The sequence below is a fragment of the Babylonia areolata genome, chromosome 23 (genome assembly GCF_041734735.1).
Source record: "Babylonia areolata isolate BAREFJ2019XMU chromosome 23, ASM4173473v1, whole genome shotgun sequence".
Lineage (NCBI taxonomy): Eukaryota > Metazoa > Mollusca > Gastropoda > Neogastropoda > Buccinidae > Babylonia > Babylonia areolata.
Window position 1 is genome coordinate 7498457 of NC_134898.1, and position 13402 is coordinate 7511858.

The following is a 13402-nucleotide window of genomic DNA, read 5'->3' on the forward strand; positions in this document are numbered from 1 at the left end:
AAAATGTAATGTTTAAGATGAGAAAGATCAGTTTAAAGCAAATTAAGTCCCCTAGCATTAATTACAGAGTAATTTCACTTTTTTACTATCTGCATCAAAACGTTTGCAAAATAAATAAAACTTCCATGCTTAGCAAAAGAAGTTCCTGTTTGAACAAAAAATGATAATAATGACTGCTCTAGTTGTTGGGTCAGAATATCAGATCACAGTGCCAAGTTTAGAGAATACAAAAAATATAAATATAACAATAAATGCAGTTTGCATATAATTAGGCTTCATTCTTTATTTTTTTTGTGCCCATCCCAGAGGTGCAATATTGTTTTAAACAAGATGACTGGAAAGAACTGAATTTTTCCCATTTTTATGCCAAATTTGGTGTCAACTGACAAAGTAGTTGCAGAGAAAATGTCAGTGTTAAAGTTTACCACGGACACACACACACACACACACACACACACACAGACAACCGAACACCAGGTTAAAACATACTCACTTTGTTTATACAAGTGAGTCAAAAATTCAAGCACAGAAGCTATAGGCGATACAGAAAGAAAGTAAACGTTTTTGTGAAGGGAAAAAAGTGTAGATTCTGCTTCTGGGATTTTTTTTTACAATTAGGTTGATTGTATATAACTTCAGGCATGTAAAGTCAAGATAATAATTTTTGTGCAACAAAAAAATATTTCCATCTCTACATAATGACATCCATAAAGAAAAGAAACAAAGTTTGTATTTGTATTTCTTTTTATCACAACAGATTTCTCTGTTTGAAATTCGGGCTGGTCTCCCCAGGGAGAGCACGTCGCTACACTACAGTATCTTCCATTTTTTTGTATTTTTTCCTGCATACAGTTTTATTTGTTTTTCCTATCGATATGCAGATAGAAATAGCATGCCTATTTTCAGATTATACCTGTAGAAGAAATTAAAACAGGCTGTAAGTTTATAAAAACAAATCACAGCTCGTGCAGACATGTAAGTAAATTGCTCTCCCAACAATGACAAAGTTGGGTAAAGTCAACGTAAAAGGTCAATCACTGTTTCAGAAGCTGAGCTGGCAAGCTTTTTGACAGCAAAGAGCATTTGCAAGTGAGAGGATGAAGTTCTTTGATGACATTCACTCCTTTCAAGTTGCACGTGGGCCAATTAAAGTGTCTGCTGTGCATCCGGCTTGCCACCTTTTCAAATAGTCATCCGGCTGATTAGATTCAGCTAAAAAGAAAAAAAACCCAAAAAGCACGTGTTTCACTTCTAGTGCCGGCAGGTTCAGCTCTGTGTTTCGTGAAAATCGTGGAGCATTGACGGTTGTCGATTTCCTACTGTCTGCATTGAAATGTGAGTTCACTTTTCTCGAAAGCCATGCCCCCTTGATGGCATTCGACCTGTCGTCTTACATCACTCCTCTCCCTCTCCTACCCTTCTTCCAATGCTCGCAGCACGTATTCTGTCAGTCATAGCCACTTGATCAGAAACACTGTCTGACTGGATGGACGGACTGAATTACCATCAAATGGGCTATCAGTTTCATCACTGTCATTGTCAATCACCTTTGTTTTCAAACCAATCATCAGACAAGAGAGATCCTTCTCGATTGCGAAAGCTGTCCATATCACAAGCAGAACTTTCAGAACTGTGTAAATCTGCTGACTGTGACTATTTACTTTACTGGACACAGTTTTCAATGCCTTTTCTTGCACATGATGCAACCACCTTTTCCACACACGTATCATGTGGTCAGTTAGCAAATTAGTATTCAGGAGAAAGGGGTCTTCTACCTAATGTATGTTCATTTAAATAGTATTTTTATAATCCAGACACATCAAACTAACTGTTCAGAGTCTGTATGAATTGAACCAAACTCCAGTGAAGGAAAAACCGGAACATATGCAGAACATCAGTGGACGTCTTGTAGGCACTATGGCAATACTTTTTGTAGGACGTCAGCTGATGTCTTATAGGCGCTCTACTGGTTAAGTATTGTAAGTCTTTGTTGATAACTCATATTCTTAATAATTTAGTTGCCCTTCTTTGGACCCTTTCTATTGCTATAGATTGTCTTTTATTAGATATGTGTGCCACACAATATTACCATATTCATTATTCTACATGTGATCTAACTAATGCTTTATATAGTTTGAGAAATATATCTTTATCGAGGTAATTACACTAATCATTTGATTGGCTTTATCTATATTATCTATATGATGTGTATCAAAGGATAGTTTACTGTCAGACACTATTCCTAGGTCTTTCTCACCATGGCTTTTCTCAGTATTCTGTGTTGTGTTTTCTGTTTTCATATGGTAACTGTTATTTGGATTTTTTCCCCTATGTGCATTACTTTACACTTTGAAACTTTAAAATAAAGTTTCATTTGTCGACCATTCTTGTAGTTTATATAAATCGGTTTGCAATGTGAGGTTGTTGTGTGCATCACAGTATATTTTACTATTTTTAGTGTCATCAGCAAAAAATTTACACATTGTATACAATCAGGAAGGTTGTTTATATATATTGTGAAAAGTACTGGTCCAAGAATACTGCCCTGTGCAATACCACTAATTACCTTTGCACAAGTTGACTTATTTTCTTCTATTTCAGCTAATTGTGCTCTATCTGTTTAGAAGCTTCTTGTCCAGTTCAGTAAATTACCAGTTATTCCATACAAGGCTAACTTTTATAACAGTCTTTCGTGTGGGACAGAATCAAATGCTTTTTTGAAGTCTAAAGTCTAAATAAATTAAGTCAGTGGGTTTACCACTAACTGTCATTTTAAAGGCAATACTGGCCATGCTGTACAAACTGCAGCACGGAAAATTTCGCTTGCTGTTCTTGAGGCAGCCAATCCACCCACCGCCTCGAAAACAGTGAGCCCACCAAGAACAGCTGTCCCAGATCTGCTGCAGGTCAGTGTATGGACAAGCAAGATTCCTTTCAACTGGAATGCCCTGTCTCAGAGTCAGAGAGCTATGGAGGCCAATACTACTGGCACCTTTGTGTCAAGGGTATGACAGGGGCTGCCAGATGCAAACAATATTGCCATGTCTGGAGTGCTTTGCATTTGCTGTCAAACATGGTGGTGGTGGTGTGGTGTGTGTCCATCGAGATCGATGATGACCATCATTGTCATCTAGCTGGGGGATGGGGGGAGTGTGGTGGGGGGGGGATGCTCATGAGTCTATCTGTGAATGCACAGATGGCTGAATAGTCCAATCTGCGCACGAAATGTTCGCTGACAGTTGGGGCAGACAAAGACAGGCATATCATTGTCAGGGAGCTTGTTTGTCCATGACTTTCTGGCCTGCCTCTTCTGAACGGCTGCAGCAGTCCTGTTGGCCTCGCACAACTTGGCGCCTTTGTGCACAGCAGCGCGCCATTTGTCACGGTCCATTGCAGATTCCTCCCAGGAGTCAGGGTTGATGTCAAACGCTGTCATAGAGACTTTCACTGTTTCAGAGTATCTCTGAAGCTCTTCTTCTGGCCTCCATGTGATCTCTTCCCTTGTTGCAGCTCGCCATAGAAGAGCCTTTTGGGCAGCCGATGGTCTGGCATGCACGCCATGTGTCCAGCCCAGCGAAGCTGGAACTGCATCAGGATGGTGAATATGCTGGGAAGGGTGGCTTTTGCGAGCACCTCTGTGTCTGGGGTCCTGTCTTGCCACTTGATGTTCAGCAGCTTCCTGAGGCATGTTGTGTGGAAGTGGTTCAGCTTCTTGGCGTGTCGTTGGTACACTGTCCCAAGTTTCGCAGGCATACAGTAGTGTGGGGAGAACTACTGCTCTGTAGACCTTTAGCTTGGTCTCAAGACCAATGCCTCTTCTGTTTCAGACATTTGCATAGAGTCTGCCAAAGGTTGCGCTTGCTCTTGCAATCCTGACGTTCACTTCATCGTCGATGGTCGCATTTCGTGACAGTGTGCTGTCAAGGTATGTGAACCGCTCCACCGCACTGAGTCTCTGACCATTGACTGTGATGTTGGGCTCCACGTGGGGTTTCCCTGGGGCTGGCTGATGGAGAACTTCAGTTTTCCTCGTGCTGATGGTAAGGCCGAAGTTCCTGCTGACAGTGGCAAACTTGTTGATGCTGAGTTGAATGTCAGCTTCAGATTCAGCGTTGAGGGTACAATCATCAGCAAACAAAAAGTCTCTGATGATGTCTGTCATGACCTTGGTTTTTGCTTGAAGCCTTCTGAGGTTAAACAGCTTGCCATCTGTTCGGTACTTTAGGCTGATTCCAACATCGCCATCTCTGAAGGCATCAGTAAACATTGCAGAGAACATGAGGCTGAACAGTGTTGGAGCCAGGACGCAGCCTTGCTTGACAGCATTTGTGACTGAAAAAGGAGCAGATGTTTCACCATTGTCCTGGACTCAAGCCTGCATGCCTTCATGGAATTGTCTGACCAAGGAACTAAATTTCCGAGGGCATCTGTACATGGCCATGATCTTCCACAGACCCTCTCTACTCACGGTGTTGAAGGCCTTGGTGAGGTCGACATAGGTGGAGAACAGATCAGCATTTTGCTCCTGACATTTCTCTTGCAGCTGCCTTGCAGCAAACACCATGTTGATGGTTCTGCGCTCTTTCCGGAATCCACACTGGCTCTCAGGCAAATGACCTTGGTCAAGGTGTGCTGTGAGGTGGTTTAATAGGATCCTGGCAAGTATCTTGCCTGCGATGGAGAGCAAGGAAATGCCCCGATGGTTGTCACAGGCTTGCCGGTTCCCCTTTCACTTGTACAAGTGAATAATAGAGGCATCTTTGAAATCCTGGGGGAGCGTCTCTTCTTTCCACATAAGTGAGTGCAGCTGATGGAGCTTCTCAGTCAGCACAATGCCTCCTTCCTTGTAGACCTCTGCTGGTATGGAGCCAGGTGCTTTGCTACTGGATAGCAGACGGATTGCTTTCTGGGTCTCAAGATGTGTTGGCGGATCGTCCAGTGCTTCGTTGATGGGGACTTGCGGGAGACAGTCTATGGCTTCATCATTTATGGAGGAAGGGTAATTTAAGACCTTGTCAAAGTGCTTAGCCCAGCGTTCAAGAATTTTCTCCTTCTTGGTGATCAAGGTATTCCCATCTGCGCTGAGGAGGGGGGATGGTCCTGAGGATGTGGGGCCGTAGACGACTTTTATGGCATCATAGAACCTCTTCATATCGTGCCTGTCAGCATATCCCTGGATCTCGTCAGCTTTGTCACTCAGCCACTTATCCTGCATATGACGTAACTTTTGCTGAACAGTCCTGCGGATGGCATTGTACGCATCCTTTTTTGATGCAGACTTTGGGTTGCTCAGGTAGGCTTGATGCAGACGGCGTTTCTCATCCAGAAGCTGCTTGATTTCATCACAGCTTTCATCAAACCAGTCTTTGTGCTTTCTGGTCATGGGTTCCAGGGTCTCTGAAGCTGTACTATAGATCAGCTGCTGTCAAACATACGTGTACAACTAAAGCAGGCATTTATGTCATGTTGTGCAGATCACAAAATGTTTCTGTGACTGGACCTTTCATGAGTGCAAAAGCAGAAGAAATTTGGACATGTCTGGAATTGTTGACTGGAAATGCAGTGATGGATGGCTGTTATGATTCAAGAAAAGGCACAACATAGTCTTCAAAGCTGTATGTGGAGAGAGTCCATTGACCAAGCATCAACTGATGCCAGGGTGAATGATGTCCTCAGGCCAACTCTTGGATGGTACCAACCTGCTGGCATATTCAACACATGAAACCGGGGTATACTTGCGAGTGTTTCCTGACAAGACACGTTTTTAAACAGTTCAGTGCCTATAAAAAAAAAGTATACTATAAGGCCTCAGCTGACATGTTGCAAAAAGTGTTGCCATAGTGCCTATAAGACGTCCACTGATGTCCTGCATGTAATTGAATTTTTCTTTCATCAGAGTTTGGTACAGTGAACATAACAGACTCTGAATGGATAGTTTTATGTGTGTTGATTATAAGCATACTACTTTAGTGAGCATTCTTCTGGTGGAAGACCCTTTTTTCTCATGTACAATTTGCTAATTGGACCACATTGGAACTCATGTGTGAAGAGGGTTTGCCTCACATGCCAGAAAGGTGTCAGATACTTCAAGTGAAGACAGTGGTTCTTGTCAGCAGACTTACACAATTTTGCAAGCTGTGCTGATGATAGTGTATGAGTACAATGATGAGAGATGGATCTGTCTTGTGATTGGTTTGAACTCCAACTCCAAGGTGATGTCAATCACAGTGACAAAACTGACAACATCCTACTCTTTCTTCAGTCCATCTTTTCAGTCAGACATCATTTCTGAGCAAGGGACCTTGACTGACACAAGTGACAGTGAAGGTGAAGTACTTGGAGTCAAGTTTGACGTCATTTGAGAAGAGGGGGAGGAGAGACAAAGGAGTGGTGTAAGGCAAACTGGCGTGGCTCAGCTGCTATTTTACCTTCTTTTTGTGGTGATCAGCAGTCAGGGATGGCAACAACTAATGATCCACAATTTTCCTGAAATCTGGGGTTGACAGACGACAGACAGGAATCACCTGGGTTTGTTTTTTTCCCCCTACTTTTTCACGCTTTTTGACACTGATCAGTTGATCGATTTATTTATCAGGAGACAAATGGGATGCACAGCAGACACTTTGTCAGAACAATTACAACCACGCTGAAAGGAATATCAGAATGCTCTATCTGCTTAAACACAAGTTAAAGGGGATGCTCTTTGGTGTAAGAAAAGCTTGAAGTTTCACTCTCTGTCTCTGAGAACATGTTTGATATTTAAATTGGACGAAACCCACTTGTGTCATTCCTTGAACAGTTATTCACATACAATGTTACATGACATCAAGTGTTGTGATTGTTATCGTGAACTTGTAAGCTGCTTTATTTTCTGTTTTTCATATTCAGGTTTATATATCAGACAATAAGCATGCTATTTACAGCTGTATTTCATTTGTTTTTGTTCTGGATGTCTTTCTGTGGATGTGGAAATAGACTTTTTTAATATATCAGTATGAAAATTATTGTCTTCTCTTTGAAATGCCAGAATAGTTGTCTAAATTCAAAATAATTGGGGGAAAAGCCCGGTGTAACACTAACAGGCCAGATCTTACCCTGGCCAGAGTTTACCCCCGTAAAAACTGGCCTAAGCCAGAGTTTACCCCCATAAGAACTGGCCTAGGCCAGAATATACCTCCGTATAAACTAGGCTGGGCTACATCATACCCGGGGTATAGTTTGGCCTAGGCCAGTTTATATCCTCTGGGCCATTTTTTTACCCCCTCTCTTTTTGTCTGAAATGCACTGATTGAAGAGTGCCAAGATTTTGTTAACAACATCAGAATGAAGGGTATGTGAACTGCGAGGAATTTATTTTACACAATATTTATTACCAATGGGCTTTTTACTCAAAACTGGAAAGTAATCAATGTACTTGTTACTTGGATAAAACTGTTGTCTTATTTGCAATTAAAATTTTCAATATGGAACACCGGTTTTAATTGATATTATGTTTGAACATGAAGTTCATTCCTAGAGACGTTCAGTTGCTCTGATGTACAGTGATTGCTTTTGATGAATTATGCTTAATAATCTTGAGTTGGAAATAGAAAGAGGGAGACATCACAGTGGCACACCACAAGAGTTGCGGTTATGCAAGGTTTCTAATATGGCTGTGATTGGGGATGAGTTCTATTTTATAATGGAATGCACAAAGTATAATGACTTCCAAAACAAGCGTGTGCATGAAAAATATTTGTCTCCGAATTCGGTTTTCTTTTTAGTTTTTTTGTTTGTTTTTTGTTCATAGGAAGCAGATGGAATTTGTTAGCTATAAGTATGTTGATCAAATTTGTACTAGTGGTTTATTCAAATGCTCATTGTTATTTGAAACATATATACGTTTTCTTTTCAAGTTATTGTATTGAATATTTGAATGTCTTCTTATGGGCGTAGAAGTATCTTTTGACAGCAGTCCTGCATAAGCAATTGGAGTGAAAGGATGAATAAAACTTTAAACTGTAATTTTTTAGATTATGAATGTGGAAGAAAGAAGAAACAGAAGAGAAACAAGAAAGACCAGAGAGGCAAGGCCTTCAAGATTCACTTGTGACATGCACTTACTACAACAATTGAATCAAAACACAAAAAATCAATTGTAAAACAAAAGTCATGTGCATCTACCCACATAGAAAATATAGACCACACAAAGTTGTGTTGGATTTCACTTTTGTGTGTGTGTGTGTGTTTTGTTTTGGTTTTGGTTTTATTTCTTTTTTCTTTTTTTTTTCAAAATTGTAGTCACAAAGGGAAAAAAAATCATTTCTAACTCACTTGTTTTTGTTTAAATGAAAGAGGAAATGCACTAAAGTGTGGCCAACATACAGACACACATAAGATAGGTAATAAAGTTGTTACATTTTATACATGTATAAATATATAAGATGTAACTTAACTTTTGTTAAACTATTATGTAATGCATTATCAGCTTAATCATAGAGAAAACAGTTAATATAATGTGAAAAAACTCAATATGGGTATTAACAATATGCCTGTGTGCTTTATGATTACAATTAGTATTAGAAAAAAATACATTCACAGCACATTTTCATCATATTACAGATTTTTGTGATAACCCTGATTCAGTAAGACCCAACACACACACACAAACACACGCGCGCGTGCGCACGCACGCACACACACACACACACACACACACACACACACACTTCATTATCTATACCATTTTTTAAAACAGTCACTCTTTTTCTGATTTAAACTTCAAAGTCATACATACATGTATTTGAGTATGCAGCTGCATTACATGCTCACACATGAAAATAAAAAATTTAAATGATAAATATAGGTCAGTTACATTTTATACATGTATTTATATAAATACATAAGATGTAACTGAACAGTGAGCTTTTTACTATGTATAAAAAACAAAAACTGTTAATTACATAATTATAAACTTATAATTGTTGAGAAAAAGTGTAATACAGTGTGAAAAAATAAATATAGATATTAACAATGGGCATGCCTATGTGTTTCAAATGATTGTTCAAACTCAAATTTGCTTTTTGTTTAAGTGAAAAAGGATTCAACTTCATATCAGAAATAAAGTTCAGTTACATTCCATACACAAGATACATGGTTCAACCCCCACCCCCCCACCCCCCACCCCACCCCCACCCCCCCACCCCACCAAAATGGATCAGTCAGGCCTGGGCCTGTTTCCCTGCAGTCTGAAATCAGTTATGTAAACTGCTATCAGTCATACTATATTATTGTTACAGAACCTCACACACACACACACACACACACACACATGTGAACACAACAAACAACTCTTTCATTTCTTTCTATGTATCCTCATGTATGAAGATTTTTTTCTTGTAATCTCTCTCTCTCTCTCTCTCTCTCTCTCTCTGTCATGCACCTCTAATTCAGTAAATACATTCCACATTTGAACTATTCTGTGTTCAAAACATGTGTAGACAAATACATGATATAATAATGATAATTATATATGTGTGTGTGTGTGTGTGTGAACAAACTTTCATTTATCATATATGATAAATCTATTATCCTCATGAATAAAGAATTTTATCTTGTAATCTCTGTATGTCTCTTTCTCATACACATCTAATTCAGTAAATACATTCCATATTTGAATCTATTTTGTTACAGAAACACACACACGCACACACACACACACACACACACACACACACACATTTGAGCACAACAAACAACTTGTTCATTTAATAAGTATTTATGTATTCTCATGTATAAAGATTCTCTCTCTCTCTCTCTCTCTCTCTCTCTCTCTCTCTCTCGTGTGTGTGTGTGTGTGTGAGCAAGTTTGAAGAAATTCAATATCAAAGTTCAAATTCACAAGACATGTCATAGTATTCAGATCTATATTAAATTGTATGATATGAATAATATTGATTCAACCCACACATGTTCTGATCTTGATCATAAAGATGATATCAAGTTGACAGGATCTGTTGTTCAGGGTAGCTGTGTTTCAAAGGCGTGTGACACTGCCTGGTGTCGTTTTCGTAGTGCAGGCCCGGGGTAGTCTTCCCCTGCGGCTGATGCAAAAACTGAGGAGTGGGGGAGTTGTCAGTCAGACTGGTCAGTTTTGAGGGCGGATGGCTGACTGAATTCATCAGTGGTTGCTGTCTATGCCGTTGTTGTTGTTGTTCTTTCCCTTCTCTACCGCCTTCATGTGTTGTCGAACACAGTGTGTAACGAGCATCGTCTGCTACAAGCATGACTGACATCAGTGTTGGGGTAAATGACGTCCCATTTTGCCATCTAATTTTATAGTTTTAAAGTTGATATGAAAATTGAGTATTTTGTTAAACCAATAACATGTACAGCCAAGTACGAGTACTTCTAAACGTCGTACGAAGCGAAAAGGACTTAATTTTGAGAAAAGTCAAGACTGGACATTTTTTTGTTTCATCAAGGGTATTAACTCTCATGGTTTATTATTTTTAACTGTGAATTCCAACTGATTTTGTTGATGTTTTTATGGCAGTTTGGGGCATAATCCAGTAAGTGGTGAGGCGTTCACAAATCAGTCTCTGAATAAATATTTAACGGTCTCTTTCTCCAACTTTCCATCACGTTATCGTGTATTGTTGATTGAATATTGGATTGAACGGGCAGGTCAACTACTTGAAACAAAATGTCGCCCTTTGATGTTGCGAGCACGCGCTTTGAATATGTATAAATATGTGTGCGCAATTGATTTTTGCCCATGACATTCAGGGCTCAGCCAATAGATCTATAAGTCCACTCGTAGTACTGATTTTAGTATTTTCCGAAAAAGACCACTTGGGCAAATGAACATATTGAAAGCCCTGTACATTGAGTAAAACACACAAGCTTTTTATGTATTGAGTATAATTTCAAAATGTGATGTTTAAGATGAGAAAGATCAGTTTAAAGCAAATTAGCCCCATAGGTATTAATTACAGATTAATTTCCCCTTTTTACTATCTGCACCAAAGACTTGCAAAATAAATATAACTTCCTTGCTTTGCAAAAGAAGTTCCAGAGAGAGAGAGAGAGAGAAATCTTTATTCATGAGAATACATAAATATTTATTAAATGAAAGAGTTGTTTGTTGTGCTGATATGTGTGTGTCTATGTGTGTGAGAGAGAGAGAGAGAGAGAGGTTCTGTAACAAAATAGATTCAAATGTGGAAAGTATTTACTGAATTAGATGTGTATGAGAAAGAGACAGACAGAGATTACAAGATAAAGTTCTTTATTCATGAGGATAATAGATACATGATAAATGAAACTTTGTTGTGTTTATATATATGTGTGTGTGTTCACATGTTTTGAACACAGAATAGATTCAAATGTGGAATGAATTATACTGAATAATGTGCATAACACACACATAGAGAGAGAGAGAGAGAGATTACAAGAAAAAAATCTTTATACATGAAGATACATAGATATTTATTAAATGAAAGAGTTGTTTGTCGTGTTCACATATGTGTATCTGTGTGTGTGTGTGTGTGAGGTTCTGTAATAATAATATAGTATGACTGATAGCAGTTTACATAACTGATTTCAGACTGCTGGGAAACAGACCCAGGCCTGGCTGAACCATTCCGGTGGGGTGGGGTGGGGGGGGGGTTGAACCATGTATCTTGTGTATGGAATGTAACTGAACTTTATTTCTGATATGAAGTTCAATCCTTTTTCACTTAAACAAAAAACAAATTTGAGTTTGAACAATCATTTGAATCAAATAGCCATGCACATTGTTAATATTTATATTTATTTTTAAAGCAAATTTGAGTTTGAACAATCATTTGAAACACATAGGCATGCCCATTGTTAATATCTATATTTATTTTTTCACACTGTATTACACTTTTTCTCAACAATTATAAGCTTATAATTATGTAATTAACAGTTCTTGTTTTTCATACATAGTAAAAAGCTCACTGTTCAGTTACATCTTATGTATTTATATAAATACATGTATAAAATGTAACTGACCTATATTTATCATTTGAATTTTTATTTTCATGTGTGAGCATGTAATGCAGCTGCATAAACAAATACATGTATATAAGACTTTGAAGTTTACATCAGAAAAAGAGCGACTGTTTTAAAAAATGGTCTAGATTATGAAGTAATTATATGTGTGTGTGTGTTGGGTCTTACTGAATCAGGGTTATCACAAAATTCTGTAATATGATGAAAATGTGTTGTGAATGTATTTTTTTCTAATACTAATTGTAATCATAAAGCACACAGGCATATTGTTAATACCCATATTGAGTTTTTCACATTATATTAATTGTTTTCTCTATGATTAAGCTTATAATGCATTACATAATAGTTAAACAAATAGTTCAGTTACATCTTATATATTATACATGTATAAAATGTAACTTAACTTTATTACCTATCTTGTGTGTGTCTGTATGTTGGTCACACTTAAGTGCATTTCCTCTTTCATTTAAACAAAAGCAAGTGTGAGTTAGAAATGATTTTTTTTCCTTTGTGACTATAATTTTGAGAAAAAAAAGTGAAAAAAAAAAGATAAACAATGTGAAATCCAACACAACTTTGTGTGGTCTATATTTTCTATGTTGGGAGATGCACATGACTTTTGTTTTGCAATTGATTTTTTGTGTGTTTTGATTCAGTTGTTGTAATAAGTGCATGTCACAAGTGAAACCTGGAGGGGGTCAGGCTAGTGTTCTCTTGACCCTCTCCCGGGAGGGTCACTACCTTGTCGTGGTCGGGAGGCTTAGTGGCCAGTGATCGAGCGAGCTATGTCGGTGGGGGCATCAGTGCTTCTTGGGGTTTGGTGCTCTGGTCCCAGGTCTTAATTGACAGCCTACATAGCCATCGTAGCTGTTCGGGCTGAATAAGTGGTGGTTTTTGTACTGATGCCCCTGATAGGGCTTCCCATGCCGAACAGGTCGTGAGTGAGGCCCAAACTAAACGTGACCCACTGTCCCTTTCGCTATTCTTTGTTCTTCTTTTTACCGCCTCTTTTCTGTCCTCAGCTCCCCATCAAGCCTTCTTTTCCACATTCTTTTTTTCTCTGCGGCCTTCTTTAGGCCCGCCGTGTTTGCCGTGCGGCGCGACCTGTGATGGAGGGGAATGAGATCCTGGGGATTGAGAGAGCACGCTGCTCTCAACACATCCCTTTGGCTCGGACCTCTCCTAAGACAGGCGGCACACATTGGCCCGTGTGTGTCAATCGGCTACCCCTTCGTGGGGCTGGGTCAAGACTGGCAGTTTAGTGGCTGACGAAGGTAACCCCCATAGTGCTCGGCTCTCTGTCCCCGGGAGCTGGGCATGATCGGGGGGGAGCACGTTGGAGCTGGGCTGCTGGTTGTATATCCCTCCCGAAACCTGGAAGGGG

The 13402-nt window shown here is 39.2% G+C and overlaps 1 protein-coding gene across 3 annotated transcripts in view; it reads left to right on the plus strand.

Annotated features, from left to right (window-relative positions):
• LOC143297851 (5-cytosine rRNA methyltransferase NSUN4-like) overlaps nucleotides 1-13402 on the plus strand; it is a 72414-nt gene that overhangs the window by 4305 nt on the left and 54707 nt on the right. Inside the window, exon 1 of one of the 3 annotated variants that reach the window (XM_076610373.1) lies at nucleotides 10142-10284. The exons of 1 other annotated variant lie outside the window; for it this stretch is intronic. In XM_076610373.1, the coding sequence (XP_076466488.1) occupies nucleotides 10264-10284 (21 nt within the window). In that variant the 5' untranslated portion in view covers nucleotides 10142-10263. Of the gene's footprint in view, nucleotides 1-10141; nucleotides 10285-10504; nucleotides 10551-13402 lie in introns of those variants that run through there. One more of the 3 variants, XM_076610374.1, reaches the window with a different exon arrangement.